Genomic DNA, 18,657 nt, shown 5'->3' with positions numbered 1-18,657 from the left:
TTATCTAACCACTCAGGGTGACTCTGGAAAACATGAGAAAAAGTGGGTGTCCTGTGAAATTTTCTTTCTTGGTGAAGAGTTTTGTAGAGATAGTGTCGTCTTTCATTCAGACTTTTTTTTTCAGTCACTCAGCAAGTCTTTACTGTTGTCAGCTATGTGCCCAGCACTATTTGGGCATTTTGGTGCAAAGTGGCCTAAGAGTGAGACCTAGGCATGTCCTTGCCACATGATTTCATAGACCACCTGTAAGTTGGTCTCTAAGGCCTGTTCCAACTCAGACCTTGAGTTGAGATTCCTTTTCAGCCCCCTAGAGGGCACCAAAACCATCATGTTGCCTCCTGGAATATTTTTTTTCATTAAGTTGCAGCCCCCAAACAAATCACATTATCAATACTAGATTTATTAGGTAGAAAGGAATTCTCAGCAGTTTGATTTAGATTGTTTTTTAGTAAATAATACAACAATGTGATCCAAGATGGAAACTAATTTCTTTGATTTTAACAACCCAAGGTTACAGTAATCCTTATTTTTCCATTATAGCATGGTAAAATTTAATTGAATGCAGTCAAACCTTGCTATTTACCATCTACCTCATCATTAAAAGGCATCTTCTTAATACATAGTTAACATCCAAAATAAAAAAGCATTTCCCACCATTTTATTTCTAAGTTTTGCTAGTAATTTATTTTTACCTAGATTCCTTTTGCTAGTGTTTTTTCTATATGTAGAAAAAATTGTAAGTGATTACTATATCTGGGGCTTTATATCTCTGGCTGTCCGGACTATGGAAATGACCCATTTTTATGCTTCTACCCTTCCTTCTATTGTAGTTCCCAACTGCCTTCTACCTCCCTCCCCATTCCATCTCCATTTCCCTGCTCCTACACCATGCTGAGGCTGTGGACTGCTTTAGGAATCACCAAAAAAAAATCCTAGCCATTGGGTGACTCTCATCAGCTCTCACACAGGTATTGGAGAGAAGCCTCTGACCCCTGCCTCTGTAATAACCAAAGCAGGAGAGGGATATAGAGGGGAAGAGCAGTCTTCTCAGACTCAGAGTGGGAAGGATTATTCTTAGATGAGTATAGCCTAGAAAATTCAATTTTTATTTGAAGACTTTTTGTGATTAAGTATTATTCTAAGGGCTGTGAGGTATCAAGCTTCCATTTACATTATCCCACATCTATTGGAAAATATGTTTGTAAACTGGCACATGCCTTTAAACTTTTTGGTTTGCCCTGTATTACGATTTATTTATGACTTAACCATAAAAGATAACATAAATTAAATAAAATTATGAAATAGTAAACTTCACGGTATTATTCAAGGATAAACTAGTACAACTTTCATAAGAGTACAGAGCTTTTGGACTCATGCCCTACAAAAGGCCTCTGAATATGCTCTGTTATCCATGCCTCTAGGAAAGTTGTGTTTAACAATGCAAATAATAGACAGATTTCTACTAGGACCTACCAAGCTTAGTGATTAACCAGGATGCTTATTTCAAAATAACTCCTTCACCGATACTCATGTTTGCTGTTGATATGTCATCAATTAGTCACTTCAACTGTATTCAGAGTCATCCCTATTTTATATCCAGGAAACAGGTCTTCAGCAGTTAAGTGACTTTATCAAGGAAGAACAGCATCAAAAGATGAAAACATTCTGATGTCTGTGTTTCCCTTTTTTTTTTCCTACTTGAACCTACAGAATAGTACCTTGGTATTTAGTGCCTATATACCATATCTTATATTTCACAAAGCAGTACTTATCCTTATGACCTCTAATGTGTTGCAATATTTCTAATCTGTTATATTTCTTTAATGTGATCCAGATCCACCAAACTGATTTCATAACTAGTGATAGCTATGACCTGCAATTTGAGTAACACCGACGTAAATGAATTTCTAGTTGTATTCCTCATTATAGTCATGAAAAAGGAGATTAGCATCTTGACTTAGGGGACTGTAAGGTTTGCTCACAGGTATAATGGAATTTCTTAGAAATGTTCCGGAAAATAATATCAAATGGCAGAAACATGAAAATGCAAGGACTGTGTTCAAACTGAGTGCCTAATTGTATGTGTGTACATAGATAAATCTTATAGTCAAAGCCTGTTTTTTTATGACTAGCATGGGCCTTATTCCTAGATGATACTCAGTAAATATTTGTTGCCTGAGTGAGTGGCAGTGGCAGCTATTAGTTTATTTGTAATTCTAGGTTTCCGTGAAAGGAAATATGATGTAAAGAATAACAGAAAACTGTATGTAATCATATCTGTTTAAGGACTATGTTGGAATTCTTCAAAAAGTACTTTAATTCCAACCCGTCTTCATTAATCAAGCCTAAGTTCAACTTCATACATACATAGAAATCATGACCTGGGTCTTAGGCCCTCAGGTCATTTTTCTGGGACTGACTTTCTTCAGCTGAAAATGAGTGCTTTGGAATTATAATTATTACTTCTCAACTTATTAGGGGGAATACCAGGAAAAACTGATTTATTTGTCTCTTCTGTATGAACTAGAAATGGTTCGCCTAGTTAAAAATATGCCTGTTTTATATAGAGAGAGGCCTCTACTGCCATGATAACCTACTTTTGTATTTACTACATGTTTGTAATTATATTGCCTGTCAGTATTAGTGGGCAGCTAAAGTATATCTACAGATTGGAAGATGACAGCCATGGTTTGATCTTAGCAATGGAGCACATTTTGTACAATGTGTCAAAGAACTATTAGATCAGGACTGTGTAACCACCAAAACTTTCTAGCCCTAGATTCTGTTCTGTATTCAAGAAGTCCCTCTCTTATGCCACATGCCATTTTTCTTTTTCATTTTGTGCTCTTAACATATGCCTCTCTCTTCTGCAGGAACGATATCTTTGTGTTCCTGCTAAGCACACGAGCTGGAGGACTGGGCATCAATCTCACTGCTGCAGATACAGTAAGTAATGAGAACACAATACACCATATGTATATGCAGGTTTTTTACTATAAATATGTCTTTCAATTGGTATTATCCTTTGCTTTCTGTCACAAACTTTATTTCTTTGCTTTCTGTTGTGTTAAATGACAGTAATCGTGCTTTGCCTGAAACTGGAACATTTTTTGGACTTTTCTATGCATTCCTTTGGAATAAGTTTCTAACACTCATTCAACAAATATTTAGTGAATACCTACTATGTGTCTAATATGGTCCAAATACTTGGAGTATGTCAGTGAATAAACACTGAAAAAAAATTAGTCAACCCAACCAGGTTGGTTTGGGGAGCTATAACTGAACAAATCAGGATGCTTTCTTTTATTACTCTTATGCATTATTTCATAGTAAGAAAAACTCATATTTTTGTATCCCAAACTTCAAAAGGTGGTTGGAGAGTAATGAAATTAGTAATTTAAAAAATGAAGTAAAAAAGACATTTCATCAAGTTATCTATCTTCATACTCAATCTCTTTGAAAGAATACTTCAGTATCTGAAAGGGAGTAGAAAGAACATTCCTTTTGAATCTCAGAATTAGTCCCAGTATTCAAATTTATTTAATAACAGTTTTCATAATCTTTTATAAATAGGAAATTTTTTTATAGAAGACATGACTATAAAAATGTTATTTTATGTGGCTGTTGTGCTTCTCTGTGAAAAACAGAGCATCGAAAAACCCACAAATATGAGAAGGATGCAAACTGAAGTATAGTATGGAGACTTGAATAGACTCACAGCAGCTGAACTGGAACTAGATTCCTTGTCTCCCAGTCTTCACTCCTAAGCTGTGTTCGTTCTTTCTTCTTATTCATTAGTACATCACAGAACTGCCTACTTTCAAGAATAAAAAACAGATTCTGTAATATCATTATAAGTAGAATATCAACCATAAGACTCAGCCATACCTCCCTTGGCATCTAAACCTTTTTTGCCAGGTAACCAGGTTGGGACAGGGCTCCAGGGCCTGAGGACACTGGGGCATAGCTAGGTAGTTGCTATATCTGATGTGCACATCATCAGCCTCAGTTCATATTAAGGTAAGGCTATCATTGGTGGTAGGTGCTGTTCTTGTAGGTTCTCTGATGTAATGGCTCACTTGGTGCCATATCAGGTAGCATAAACTTATCTTTCTCTTTGTCCTTTGGTTCTTGGTAAACATTTCATTCATTCCCAACTTAGTCATAATCTCAATGTGAGTACAAGATTCATCCTAGCTGGTCTTTTGAACTCCATTCTCAGCCCCCAGCCCTATATCTACTTTGTTTATATCCTTCTTTTCTAACCATTCCACTCCCTTGCTTAAAACTCTTCAGGGAGTCTACAAGATAAGCTCCTTTACATGGCATACAAGGCCCTTCATTTTGTGGCCTTTATCATCCTGTCTAGTCTAATCGCCAGACTGCTTTCCCTTCTAAAATTTATATTCCAGAAATAATGATAGATTCGTAGTTTTCCTGAACATACCATACTGTATCATACTGTTGCATAAACCATTCCCTCAGCATAGAGCATTCTCTTGGGTGCCTCTTCTTCCATCTGGTAAATTTCAAAACCCCCTCATGATCAGGGGTTGCTATGTTATATGGGCTGGTAAAGCTTCTCTGATAAGGTGACATTTGAGCCAGGATCTAAAGAAAGGGAGCAAGCCAAGCAAATATCTGGCAGAATGAAGAGCATTCCAGGCAGAGGAGATAAGTGTAAAGCCCTGAGGTAAGAACATGCTTGGCAGCATGCAACAGTTAGCTCTATGTAGGTGGAACAATAAATGAGGGGGGAAGAGTGATGTGAGATGAGTGTTGCAGAAGCAGATCATGTAAGGCTTAGTAGGGCCATGGTAAGGATTTCGAGATAGGAGGCCACCGGAAGAATTTGAACAGAAGACTAACATGATTTGGCTTGGGTATAAATGTGCCCCTCTGGCTTGGGGTGGGGAGGGATAAGAGAACTATAGGGAGAAATGTAGAAGCAGGAAGATCAGTTAGGAGTTAGACACAAGATGAGTTAGACACAAAAGTAGTGGAGGTAGTGAGAAATTGTGGGATCTGCGTATATTTTGGAGGCACTGACAATAAGATTTGTTCCCAAATTGGATGTGGGACATGCAGGAGTTGTAGAGAACTCTAAAGTGTTTAACCTATGCTGCTGGAGTGATGGAGATACCAATTGCTGATTATTGGGAAGGTTGGGGTGGGGGTGCAGGTGGGGTTTGATTGGGAAAATCACGAGTTTGGTTTAAGGTACGTTATGTTCAAGATTCTTAGCAGACATTAAGTAACAGTGTCATCTAGGTTGGATAGGTCACCTGGGTAGTTTGAGCGTAAGTTCATTTCATTAAAATGTATATTCTTTCTCAACCTGCCTATCTCAGGTTTGGTCTATGGTTTCTTAAGGAATAATTCCGCTACTCGTTCATTTGAATGATCAAAAAAAAAAAAAAAAAAACAGATTTGAGAGGGGAGATCTGCAGCATACTTCTGCTGTTCACATAGTTTGCCTTATGGGGGTAAAAAGCTCCACAAATAACCAAAATAGGCTCCTAACCCATAGCTAGAGAAGTAGAAATAGAAATTCTGTTTTCATCTGGGGGCTAAAGAGAAGCTCTAAATATTCTTGAGTTCTCAATTCCAAAATAATTTACATTTAATTTCGAGGGGAGGGCTTGGGGACCCACTTGTAAATTAAAACCTTCTGGAATACTCCTCAGAAAAATGAGACCACAGATTGAAATGAATTCCTAGATAATGCTTCGTATGAAGTCAGATTATACTCTGTGTGTTATTGTTAGAAAAACAATAGGCTCAACTGCTTGCCTGGCATTTTTCCTTTGTCCTGAGATTTATTTAGCTTTGGAAGATTCCCAGAACCATTTATGGACAAGGAAGAGGTTAACCTAAAATGTCAGGAAAAACTCGATGTTTTATGGTTGAAAATGCATATATAAACATGTATTTGTAAACAGTGGGACTCTGGCCCACTCTTTTAGTAAAAACATGATTTTACCATGTGATTAATGGCAGCTGCCCCTTACTCTATCTGTGTTGTTCTTTGTGTATTATTCCTAAAGTAGGGATCTCTTTGCATTTGACTTGGCTTAATGTAAGGGGTTATTATAAACTGCACTGTTTTGTTTCTATGTCAAACCTGTTTTAAATGCTTATGTGTAGAGAGAAAATGAGCTTTTTGTCCCTTGGTAGCAATATGAGAAGTCCTATGTTCTTTGAGGCAACATGGGACAGCTTTCGGCCCTCCCAGGGGACTGAATTTCCACCCATTCTCTTGGGGTAAAAAGAAAATTCCTCCCTCTAAGAATTGGTCCAACTTTTTCCAGTTAATTCCTCTTGAAATCTTCCTGTTTTCCATTTCAGTCCCTCATCTCTTGACTACTACTCATTCATTGACCTATATAGCTAGGTCCTCCACCCCATCTCAACTGTCCCTCGTCATTCCTGTACAGCTTGGTGTTTACAACTTCATGAAGATGCTGACTATTCATATATTTCCCTTTAGTCATTGCTGGGGCACGCTTTATAGATTGACTTGCTTTAATCTTTTCTAGTTAAGTCACTGTTCTAATCATTTCATTATTTGTTTTTCTCTAGAATGTCTCACCGAGTTCCATAAATTTGATTACCAAATACAGGTGTCATTTCTGTCCCACTGTGATGGGCATTGCCTCCCCAATTCCCCACCTCTACCACCACCTCAAATTCATGCATAGTTGATTCTGTGTTCATTTTATTGTCAAATTAGATAATAATCATACATCTAGCTTGGTTTTGAATTGTCTCATTCTTGCTCTTGTTTTAACTTATTAGTTTATATTTCATATTCTTTTTCCCCAGGTAAGTATTTTTCTAAATAGAATCTTATACTATTCTCTCTTCCTCCCATATTTCTTACCTCTTTTAATCCATTTAAATTTAATTTTGAGGGGAGGGCCACTAAATAGCCTCTAAATTTGGGGCAGGGGTGAGTTGAAGTTAAATTGCAAACCTGCCTCATTAGGCTTTACTCTTAACTGTTTATGAGCTCAAAAGAACCCAAGTTGAATTAGATTTGGTTGCCACTGGGACTTCCAGGAAAAATGTAAATGTTAAGGAAGTACCTATGAAATGATTCATAATATAGAATTCCCCATTATGAATTCATGCTGAACCATATTGCCGTAGGCTTGAACAACTAAAGGTACTATATTTTAGGTGTGATGTCAGTTCTCATTTTCCACATATGTAGTCATTTTAGGTATATGGGGCAAGGAACGTTTCCCCCTAGTCCAATTGGCAGTCTCCTTTTCATTAATTCTATCTTCTCTTCCTTTGTTCTCCTTGAAAATTTAAGCTGGATTTCCTAGAATTTTATATATTTTGTTGAAGCTCCAAAATGTCCTGTGGTCAGCTTTGCTGTGCTCATCTACAAGTGACAAGCATTTAGTATTTTCAAATTCTAGGCCTGTGGACACTGTGAGTTAATAATAAGCTTTCACAAATGTTTTTCTTTGGGAGGCAGTTTATAATTTTCTCCCCAGTAATTCTAACCTGTACTAAAAGTTGAGGGACTATACCTTATATAAAAGCAAGACAAAAGGAGCCGCAGTGTGGGATCTTATTAGTAGAAGCAAGAGCATTGTGAAAATGTTAATGCCTTTTGTTCATCTTTACCAAAGTCTGAATTCTCCAGAGAATGATAGAATTTCCTTTATTTTTAAATGAGAAAATAAATAAGTTACTTAGGAATAGTGTTAGGCATTGGGAAAAGCATCATACAGAACCAGTTTCAAGCTAGATAGATTTCTCTTGCATTTTTAGGCTCTGTCTAGTTTTGATCAATCTCCTGAGATTTTAGTATCAATTGACTAGTATCTATGGAATCTTGCTTTCTGCTGACGGATGGTGTCTGTCCTCCAATAAGACTAGATGGGAAGATATCTTAAATAGTACACATGAAATAATTGGACACCCATTGAAGATAGTAATTAAGTGGGAACTTGAACCAGGGTGGGCCACAAAAGATATTGTTAATAGTGCAGGTTGTGGGAGGAGACTGTTAGGGTTGTGAGCTCAGGCCAGTCTCTTTTTAATTTATAAGATAAAGGAAATATATAGGGGTTTTGTGAAAATTTAATGAGATATATATGCACACTAGTGCCACATACATTGTAAGTGCTCAACAGATTTTAGCTGTATTTCTAATAGAAATTTAGTTGTTATTTCTAATAGAAATTCGTGAGGAATAGGAAAAGGAGACATTATATAGGCAAGAGAAATCAGGTAGGCCTTCCTGGAAGTGGTCTGAATCTTAAACAACCAGTAGAGGTGAGTCGAAGGATTCTAGGTCAGAAAAACAGCTCGAGCAAAAAGTAGTGTAAAGAAATGTAATATAAGTGAAGAACACTGAAGAGACTTATCTGACAAAAGAGAAGGGGTGTATTTATGTTAGGAAAGAATAGAAATGAAGTTGGTTCAGTTTAGCAAGGCCTGATTATTGACAGGAGTTTGAACTTGGTGTGTTAGAGCATAACTGGCAGAGAGGGAGTGGTGTCCAGTGGTACCCAGTATAGACTGAAGAAGAAACAGATCTAGGAAGCCTTCTGGTCTGTGGGCTAGACATGGGTGGTGAGGGCCTACTCCAGGATAGGGACAATGGGGCTGTAGAAAAGATAAGTTTGTTTCTGAGGAAGCACTGGCTGAATTTTGTGACTTGATTAAATAAAGAGGAGGGTGCATGAGACATGAGTGCCATTTTGAACGGGCTTTCTTTCTGGAGGTCTTACTGGATAATATAGTATCAAGGCTGAGTACCCAGGAGTCTGTTGGTTTTAGGATCACTTGTAGGGTGAGGGAGAGGCAGTATATTTTGTTGTTTGTGTTTGTTGTTTAGCAAACTAAAATTAGCTTCCAGTGAACCTTTAAATGTTTCTTCCCTGGAATTCAAGGAACAAAAAGTGACCCTGTTGATGGGAGCCTGAGAATGCCAGGAGAGTCATGCATGTCTCTTACCAAGTAGGCCTAGTGCTGAAAAAAAGCTTTCCACATTCCTCACATCCCGCTGTTTACTTAGGCTGTGTAATCTTGAATAAATACTCTTAATTCTCTGTGCCTCAGTTTCCTTATCTATAAAATGGGATCGTAATAGTACCTGAATCATAGCTATTATGGGATTTCAATAAGTTAATACACATTAAACAACTAAGTATTAAGTATTAATATTATTGCCACTCCCTCTTTTAATAAAAATCCTGAGTACAAGCCCTAGAGTATGTCTCTTTAGCCAAGAGCAAGCGAAGGAATGGCTTGGTTTTATAAATGGGTATCTGCTCATCTTAATACCCATAAGGAAAAAATCTGGCATCAAACTATTCCAAAGAGATGAATGGCTGAGCTGGGTTGCTCTCAGAATTCCTGATTTTGCGCCGAGAGTGCCTCAGTCTTTCTGTATTCTTGTCCTGCCTATGCAGGTGATCTTTTATGATAGCGACTGGAACCCCACTGTGGACCAGCAGGCCATGGACAGGGCCCACCGCTTGGGGCAGACAAAGCAGGTTACTGTGTACCGGCTCATCTGTAAAGGCACCATTGAAGAACGCATTCTACAGAGAGCCAAGGAGAAGAGTGAGGTAAGCAGAAGGCAAAAGAAATACTATACTTGTGTACTACATATTGACTAGACTAAGACTCTCTTGCCTTTCATTGATCATGAAGGGGTTGAATTTCTACTGGATAGAAAATAAAATCAGGTCCTATACAATGGTAATTTCTACTGCCCTGGCCATTTCTCATTCCTTTACTACCAGAATGGTGTTTACAGCCTAGATTCAGCTCTTGTTTATGTGGAGGTGATACCAGTCATGGCCCTTACGTTTGATATACTTTCATATTCAAGGAAGAAGGGATAACATTTGAGCTCTCACTCTAGTGCTCTCAATTTGATCAGCCTCTGAGGTATATGCCAGATTTGCTAGTTTCCAAAGAAATTATTATTTGGATCAGGTTTTCCCCCCCCCATCTTGATTCATTATAATTGGATCCTCTAACTATCAATTAGCAGTCCCAAGCAAAGACGTTCTTATTGTCCTTTCTGTTGGAAATGGAATAAATATTCTGGATGAGCCAGTTGGATGAATGAAAATAGGGAATCCAGGGGCCTCATTGGAGGATCAGATTGAGAAGGATGTTTCTTTCTTTCTGGATATTTGCCAGAGGGAATAGCATGGTTGTGACGTTTCGATCTGCTTTTGTATAGATTCAGCGGATGGTGATTTCTGGTGGGAACTTCAAACCAGATACCTTGAAACCCAAAGAGGTGGTTAGTCTTCTTCTAGATGATGAAGAGTTAGAGAAGAAACGTATGTACTCTAAACCTCTTGTTTATGCTCTCATTAAACATCAAAAAATGTTTCTCTGGCCACATACAACTGAAAATGGAAGGGGCCCTTGGCTGTGTGCCCAGAGTGAACAAAGCCAAACACTGTATTTGCGAAGAAACATTTTCATGTCAGTATTTTATATTAAAACCCAAATAAGCATGTGTTATGGAGTAGAAAGTAAAATTCACATATATTATTTAAAGTAATATGATTCAAATAAGTTTACACCAGGAAGCCTAGTTCCCTAGACTCCTGAGCAGTAATAAATTTACTTTGTTCTGCCCAGAGAAATGTTTCTGTGGAGAAGATGGAAAAACACACTGCTGTGACATACAAACCCTTCTCCCATGTATTCTTGCTTTCGAAAATAATATATTTCTGACTTACCTTGTGAGCCTCTGATGACTTCCACAGCATCACATCAGAAAATATGATGAAGCTCCTTTTTATGGTGCTTGCATTTGCCACCACCTTCTATAAACCTTTTGGGACTCTATACACTTGAAATGTGCAATGAGAGATATTGAAAGACCGAAAAGAAAAGGAAAAAGAATAAAGGCAAGGGAAGGCCCATGGTAATTAAACTAAATCATGATTTGAACCCAAAAACTATTAAGAATCCAAGAACTCTATTCCTTCTCCAAATTAAAACCACAGGTTATCTGCCTTGGACAGATTGAATCCATTCTTTGGATCATAAATATCAAAGGATATGGCCACTTTAATTTCAAAGAATGAAGATTATGATTGCCACAGATATCTCATCGGATCTTTTTTTTTTTTTTTTTTAATTTTGATAGTAAGGCTTCGGCAAGAAGAGAAACGGCAGCAGGAGGAAACCAACCGAGTTAAAGAGCGCAAGCGCAAGCGGGAAAAGTATGCAGAGAAGGTATCTCAAGCTTGGGCTGCTTGGGCTGCTTGGGCTGACCGACGAGGGCTGGTGGGGGCAGGGTGGTACTTACAGAAAAGGCTTCAGACTATATGGCTTGTCATCTTGGTTACTGGTTGGTAATCGAGCTCCAACTGTGTGTGATAAGTAGCAGTTCTGTGCTTATTGATATTTGATTAGGAGAAATTCAGCCTTGGTAGACCTGTACTCCCTGGACACACTCATCCTTTCTATGGTCATATGTAATTATGGAAACCATTTGTCAGGATGTTACAAATCATAAGGCTAAATGTGGGTAAGATGAATGTATTTACATTATTAGATTTCATAGAATCTTAGAAAGAGACTAAGAGGTCATTAGAGCAAATCCTTCTACCATGATTCTGCTAGCATAACATTTAGTCATCTACCATTAAAAAATAAGTTGCTGGCCAATCTGTACATCTGTTTTTCTCTAATCTATGCCAAGAATTTGAGCTCTTTTTTGCCTCTTTTCTGACATTTCCTGCTTGAGCCCACCAGGCTAGCTGCAAAGTGGGATGTAATTCCCCTATATTTCTCCCTATCTTGCTGTTTCCACTAAAATATTATATCAGTAACCCTTATCTCTAGTCTTTATTGACATGTAAATCGGAAATGAGGCCTTCAGGACTTGTTCTTAGTGCAGGAGTCAGTCCATTCGTTCTAATTTCCCAGACTTATTATATGTCCAAGGACCATTAGTTTGGAACCGCTTTATTACCCTACAGAAAGTGTTTTCTAATTTTTTCTGGCATCTCTATATCTCTGGGCCCTTGGACTATTTGGTTTGTCTGAAGCATATTGCATAGCCACATGTTAAAACTGGTTCTGTTTGAAGTGAAGGTTGGCTTCTTCCCCTTATCGGCGCTTGTTTTGGGCCCTATATCCCTTTAGCTATAAGGCCCTGATGGTCAGCAGCCTAGGAGCCTGTCTATAGTATATGACCATCTACTAGTAGATACACTAGCTATTCCTAATGTAAAATTCACACCCTTGATTGTACCTTCTGCTAAGCAGAACTATTTCTAGCCTGAAGAATGCCCCTGGTATACACTATAATTCCAAAGCTGAAAAATCCCAGGAATGAAGGATTATGTTCTTCTTAGCCTGGGCTGCCATCTCTGCTCAGGTTCTCTGTCATGACTCCATCCTCAAATCTGCAACCCATTACTTACTACTATTTAGAAATGAAATAGTTTTAACATTCAGAAACAATATCAAAGAAGAAAAGGTGGTTTCCTAATACAAGACATTGTAGGATGGACTGAGGTTGCATCAGAAGCCATCTACCAGGAGCATAGAAATTGCACATATGTATCCAATGATAATATAAACTACACGAAGACTACCATATTAACCTTAATATAGGTGTAGAAACAAGTGCAGTTAGTTACAGTGGGCGGGTGTGATTCCCAGAATTTTCCAAACGTTCTGTGATCCTTGGTCCCTAATCTAGGTCCCTAACCTACTGAACTTGGTTCTACAAGTGCTTAGTATAGCTCAGTCACTCAGCCCTTAAGCATTTGCATGTAAATTGAGGAAATAACAACCAAACAATGGCAAAAACCCATCATTATTTCTTGAGTATGATAAGAACATTCATTACCTTTATAAAAAGAAGACAGAGTAAAAAGAGATGCGCACAAAATTTGGTCCTCCCTCTTGTGGGACCACATTAATTCAACCTCTGATAAATGCTGCAGCTTGGATGTGCCAGAAGCTGGCTATGCACTTTGCCCCATGAGGATTAGGCTCAGTGCAGCTTTGGTTCAGTGTGACTGGCTTACTTTTCAACTCTATTATTGTGGTAGAATGTACATAAACTCTTATTAAGCCATCTCTTTCCTCCTTCCTGAGGAGTTTTTTCTTTCTTAAAGATACAGTAATTGAAAAATGAAACCTAAAAGTTCACAAAGAGTCAAATTTCTGTCATCACTTTCTTCTCCAACCTACTCTGCTTTTGGTGCCTGTCCTCATACTATGTCCATACTTCTTGATTTATGTGTTCCCAGAAGAAAAAGGAAGATGAATTGGATGGGAAAAGGAGAAAGGAGGGTATGAACTTGGTGATTCCATTTGTTCCCTCGGCTGATAACTCCAACCTCTCTGCTGACGGGGACGACTCCTTCATTAGCGTGGACTCGGCCATGCCCAGCCCTTTCAGTGAGGTGAGGTTCCTTTATCGCAGCAGTGGGACTGTCCTAACCTTATAGCTTTTGGTTCTCCTAGAGTCCTCCTGCCTTGTAGAAGGGGGTTGCACATTCCAGTTGAGGACAGGCTGGCTTCTTTGGAGCCAGAGCAGGGACTCTAACCCTCAGGAGTGAAGCCAGGTAGGAGAGGGAAATAGTGGCAAGACCTGAGAAGCACGCCCTCATATAGGTACAGGGCCATTTGGCTATAGACATGAGTAGTGGTTATCTCGACCCTTCCTCCTCTAGATCTCCATCAGCAGTGAGCTGCACACTGGTTCCATTCCCCCTGATGAGAGCAGCAGTGACATGCTGGTCATTGTGGATGACCCAGCCTCTTCGGCCCCTCAATCTCGAGCCACTAACTCCCCTGCTTCCATAACGGGATCTGTCTCGGACACTGTGAACGGTAAGTAATTCTAGAAATGACATACAACTTAGGCCTGGTCCATTGCCTCAAGAAAAGCATTAGTTTGGTGGTGGGTGAGATCCCGATTCCTTCTAGGTTGATCGCATTTTCTACTTTTTTTAAAGAAGAATGGAGTGAAACAAAAAGACTTTTTACACTCATTCTTTCGTTAGCACTATTAAGTGAAAGGGGAAAAGGAAGATTTAGGGAAAGCAAACTAAACTTCACAAAGATTTCAGACTTCTTTGTTTTCTAGATAGCCCGATCTTTCACGCTTCACCCTCTTTTTTGCTAGTTTTTAATTAAAGTTAGCTTTGATGGGTCTTTCCTCACTTTGTTCTCAGGGGCTCAGTGTTGCTGCAGTTTCTCGAGATATCTCTAGGTTTAAAACTTGGGAGTAAGTTGGCTGTCCAAGGCAGGAGCACATTGGAACGTGCAGGTGGATCTCAGGTAGCCAGTCCTTGAGAGTTCATTTCATTATGTTCTTGTTTAGAGAAGAAATTCAGGAGTAATAGAACCACTTTTCTAGAAAGAAAGCAGCTCAAGGAGTCAGGGTGTTATAGCCATTTAGAATTCTTACGAACTCTGTGTGATCCCATGATCCAGCCATTAAAATGGGAACATAGACTTCCCTGGAAGTCCTGAAACAAATACCCTTAGAGCCAGCCTTCCCTGTCAGAGTAAGATTCTGTTAACATATGAAGAGATTGACTTTTTTGTCTCTTGGCCCATTTGTTCCCACAGGAATTTCCATTCAGGAAATGCCAACCGCAGGACGTGGTCACTCAGCCCGAAGCCGAGGCCGCCCTAAAGGTTCAGGAAGCACAGCCAAAGGAGCAGGGAAAGGCCGAAGCCGGAAGTCCACCGCGGGCAGTGCTGCCGCAATGGCAGGAGCCAAAGCAGGGGCTGCAGCAGCCTCCGCAGCTGCCTATGCTGCATACGGGTACAACGTGTCTAAAGGTACAGAGGCCCTGCAGGGCTGCAGGCTTTATTCTGGTCAGGGATAGTCAGGAGGGTCTATCGAGCATTTTGCCAGGTAGGACACCCCCAGGCCAGGAAGCTCCTTCCCAGAGCCCATGTTGGGTTCCGCTTCTGCATTGAGCAGTCTTGATCCTCCCCCTTGTCTTTGGGACTTAGTACAATGCCGCCTTCAAAGTGGAAGTAACTGTGAAGAGAGCGAGCTGAATTTTTGAACTCTACTGCTTTAAACTCTCAGGGTTTTCCCTGCTTTGAAAACTGATTTTTTTCCCCGAGACCAATATTTCAACAATTACATTTCAATAGTCTGGGCTAGCATAGTTAACATTTACCAAACTATGTGATTCATCACCTTAGATATTAAGCACCTGCTATGTAAATAGGAGTATAACACAAGGATCCTGCTCTTAAGTATATAATAGAAGTGAGAAAGGAAAGCTGTATGTGGAATATGTTTAACAGCAATTGCAAGGCAATGAGTATTGAGTGAAAAAAAGCAGATTGGAAACCTTAGTTGTAGTTGTAGATCAGAAGGAGGAACCAAGGACCTTACGACAAAGTGCCCAGACTGTAATTTGAAAAGAAGGAGAAGGATGATGAAGGATTTGGACTGGCAGCAGAGAAGCTGCAATGACTAAGGCATATTGGAAAGTCACTGAGCAGATCAGTCAGGCTGTGCTGAAGAGGCGCACTGGGAGTTAAGGTTGGAAAGACATGACATGACTTGATGAGCAATTGCTTATCAGATGTATGACACGGGGCTGTGGTTTGAGGTGACTGTTGTGACCATGACAAGTGGAGGAGAGTTGTAGCAATGAAACATAAGACATCTGAGAGTGGTAGAAGGGGTACTCCTGTTTATAGACCTCTCTCCACATTCAAAACATGGGCTTAGTATTTAGCTCATTGGGTTGTTATAGCAAATAGGGCATTATTGAATAGAAAGTGCTCAGTGTTAGTTCACCTCCCCGTTCTCCTACTGTACAAATATCAGCTTTTATTTATTTGTTAATTTAACAAATATGAAGATAATAGTCTAGGCCAGTGTCTCTTAACCCTCATTATATTTTTGGAAAACAATAATCTTGCCAATAGTCAAGACCACCATGGCAGAGTCTCACCCACAGTTAAGCAGGGCATAATACTCATCAAGCTTTATCCTGGAGACCTGGACTGAGGAGGGGGCAGGAGAGGCTAAGGAGGCAACAGGGGGTAGTGTGTGACAAGAAAAATCAACAGTGCTTGGTAACTAGGAATAGAAAACAAGAGAAAGAACTGCTTCAAAGATTACCTGTAGTTCCACTGTGGATGAAAAGAGACATGTGTCTGCTTACCACACCAAGCACTTACAATTTTTTTAAGAGTAAAACTAGTACACAAATAATTGAAGCAAAATATTGGACAACTTATTATCAGATATAATTGGATTTGGCTTATACAAGAAAAAAATTCACTTTTGCGCAGGAAGCCATCACTGAAGATGGGAGATTTGAAATGGGTCCTTGAAGTGACAGGGCTTGGAGAACAGGGTTAGCCACATACAGCAAAAGAGTATAGGTGCAGGAAAGAGTGGGCAGCCTTGTGCCCTCTGGCCATACTGGGGAGTAGAGGACATCTTCTAAATTAAGAAGCAGCTAATCACAAATAGTTCCTCAAGTAGAAAGAAGGACTGTATAAGAAAATAAGTTAGTGCCTAGAAAGCTACACCTCTTCCCTCACCCTTGGCTTCCCCACATGTAACATATGCTCTGTCTTTGAGAGACAAGGTGATATCTTACTCCTTGTGGATGAGGTAATGTAGAGAGGGCTGGGTAGGTGTTATATTTCTCTTAAAAATGCATCCCTTTTAATGAAAAGACAGTTGATAGGAAAAGCAAGCAAATTGCTAAGAGGTTGACGGGGAGGGCTCCCCATGACCTCACTGCCAGCCCAGACTCCAGTAACCAAGATCAGGTGCCAGGGCAGCTCAAACAGGACTGACGTTCACCTTCTTCTTGTCTCTGTCTTCATCCCCACAGGAATCTCTGCCAGTAGTCCTCTGCAGACATCCCTTGTTCGGCCTGCTGGCCTTGCTGACTTTGGACCTTCAAGCGCCTCTTCCCCCTTGAGTTCCCCTTTGAGCAAAGGAAATAACGTTCCTGGGACTCCCAAGAGCCTCCACTTGACCAGCAGCCTAGCCCCAGACTCTCTGGTCAGAAAACAGGGTAAAAGCACCAATCCCTCTGGAGGACGGTAACCACCTGGGCCCCCCCCAGCTTCCTTCAACCAAACCAGGGGCTAGAGTCCTAGCCTGAAAATGGTCTTTGGATGGCTTGCCCAGTGCAACATCTTACATCCCAAGTCAGAGGGAAGAGATGACCAGTTGGAGCGAGGGAAGGACAGTCAGGTTTTTGGTGAGCACTTTTATCACCTGTGTCTGAAGAGGAGCGGTCTGGGGTTGCCTATAGGAAGAAGGCCCATGGACAGGGATCAGCCCACAGCATCTCAGATGAACTTGACAGCCACATCTTAAACCTTGTACTGGGGAAGGGCCTGACATAGACCCCATTTAGATGATCAGACACACTATCTCCATCCCCATTCTACTCTTCAGCTCTGGCCATGTACCTTGCAAAGGCTCCACAAAGTGCTATGAAGAGCCTTCTATAGTGGAGACTTCTCTTAGGGCTGGGATTTCCTATAGGGCTAGGAAGGGAAGAAATCATGTATCTGGCATCCTCAGTCTTTGGGTAGCTCCCAAGGTCTCCAAACCCCATTTGTCAGAGTATCACCATTGAAGAAAACAAGGACTACAGAAATAGGTAGTGGCTTGTGAGGGTGACAGAAGACTAGAGAAAGCACGCCTGGAGGCAGTTGTTTTCCCAGAATTTCCTCCCCTGTCCTGCATGGTTCACACTAGAGAACCTTCAGGTCCCACCAGCAACAGTACAGCTGCTCCCACCTTGGGACTCCTAGAAGCCAGTAAAGAGGCCAGGAGCCACCTCAATCAGCAGGACATCCTCACTGCCCCTCTTACAGACTCCCTTGCCCTTCCTGAATGCACAGTCTCCCCACCCTTGCCCTTCAGCCCCCTGCTTGGCTGTATGCACTGTCTGTATTGCACTGAGAAAGGAAGGGACAGCAGGAGTGAGGAGGAGAGGATGGAGAGAGGGCAAGCTCAGCACCGACCCTCCCAGCCCCAGCCCCACCAGCCTGAGCTTGCTTCCCTCCAAGAGAGGCAAAGGGGTGGTGTTTGCATGGGAGGTGTTTCTGCCTGCCCCCAGCCTGATGTCCCTGGTGGAGCAGGTGCTTCCGGGCGGGCCAGCCTCTAATTTGCACACCTGAAAATCGCGGAATTGAGTTTAAATAGATTGATTTTTTAAACTTTTTTTGGAGTAGGGGTGGTAGGGGAGTCATTTAATTTAAATCATTAAGATTTCCCTACCCAAACCCAGACTCATGTGTACAGATGCTATTTAGAGGGAATCAGAAAAATGCCAAGCCTTTTTTCTCTTTGAATGTGCTGTCTATTTTTATAACTGAATTTGTACATATGTATAAAGAGAGACACATCTTTCTTTTACTAACTGGAGAAAAAAAAATCTTAAATAAAATGGAGTGAGATAATTTTATGTAAATTGGGGTGTCTGTGGTCTTTGCAGCTGCCTCTCCTTGGAGATACATAGGGCACTTGGTGGCATGTATGGTAGGGTAAAGGAAAGACAGCCCCTGCATCATTCCTGTGGTCAAAGAAGGCAGGTGGTCAGTGGGATGAGGATGTTTCTGTGTGTTTCCTCTGTACCATCCTTAATTGGGTTTAGGAATTTGCTTCTATCCATCGGAGAG

The 18,657-nt window shown here is 40.4% G+C and overlaps 1 protein-coding gene across 2 annotated transcripts in view; it reads left to right on the top strand.

Moving 5' to 3' along the window:
- Window positions 1-18,449, top strand: part of INO80 (INO80 complex ATPase subunit) — a 104,007-nt gene extending 85,558 nt beyond the window's left edge. The window contains exons 29-36 of one of the 2 annotated variants that reach the window (XM_016152255.2): window positions 2,874-2,946; window positions 9,438-9,596; window positions 10,223-10,325; window positions 11,147-11,235; window positions 13,272-13,424; window positions 13,695-13,854; window positions 14,599-14,814; window positions 16,851-18,449. In XM_016152255.2, the coding sequence (XP_016007741.1) occupies window positions 2,874-2,946; window positions 9,438-9,596; window positions 10,223-10,325; window positions 11,147-11,235; window positions 13,272-13,424; window positions 13,695-13,854; window positions 14,599-14,814; window positions 16,851-17,068 (1,171 nt within the window). In that variant the 3' untranslated portion in view covers window positions 17,069-18,449. Of the gene's footprint in view, window positions 1-2,873; window positions 2,947-9,437; window positions 9,597-10,222; window positions 10,326-11,146; window positions 11,236-13,268; window positions 13,425-13,694; window positions 13,855-14,598; window positions 14,815-16,850 lie in introns of both variants that reach the window. The other variant, XM_016152254.2, reaches the window with a different exon arrangement.
- Window positions 18,450-18,657: the final 208 nt, after the last annotated feature.

The sequence above is a fragment of the Rousettus aegyptiacus genome, unplaced genomic scaffold (assembly GCF_014176215.1).
Source record: "Rousettus aegyptiacus isolate mRouAeg1 unplaced genomic scaffold, mRouAeg1.p scaffold_m13_p_3, whole genome shotgun sequence".
Lineage (NCBI taxonomy): Eukaryota > Metazoa > Chordata > Mammalia > Chiroptera > Pteropodidae > Rousettus > Rousettus aegyptiacus.
This window is presented reverse-complemented; position numbering and strand designations above follow the sequence as displayed.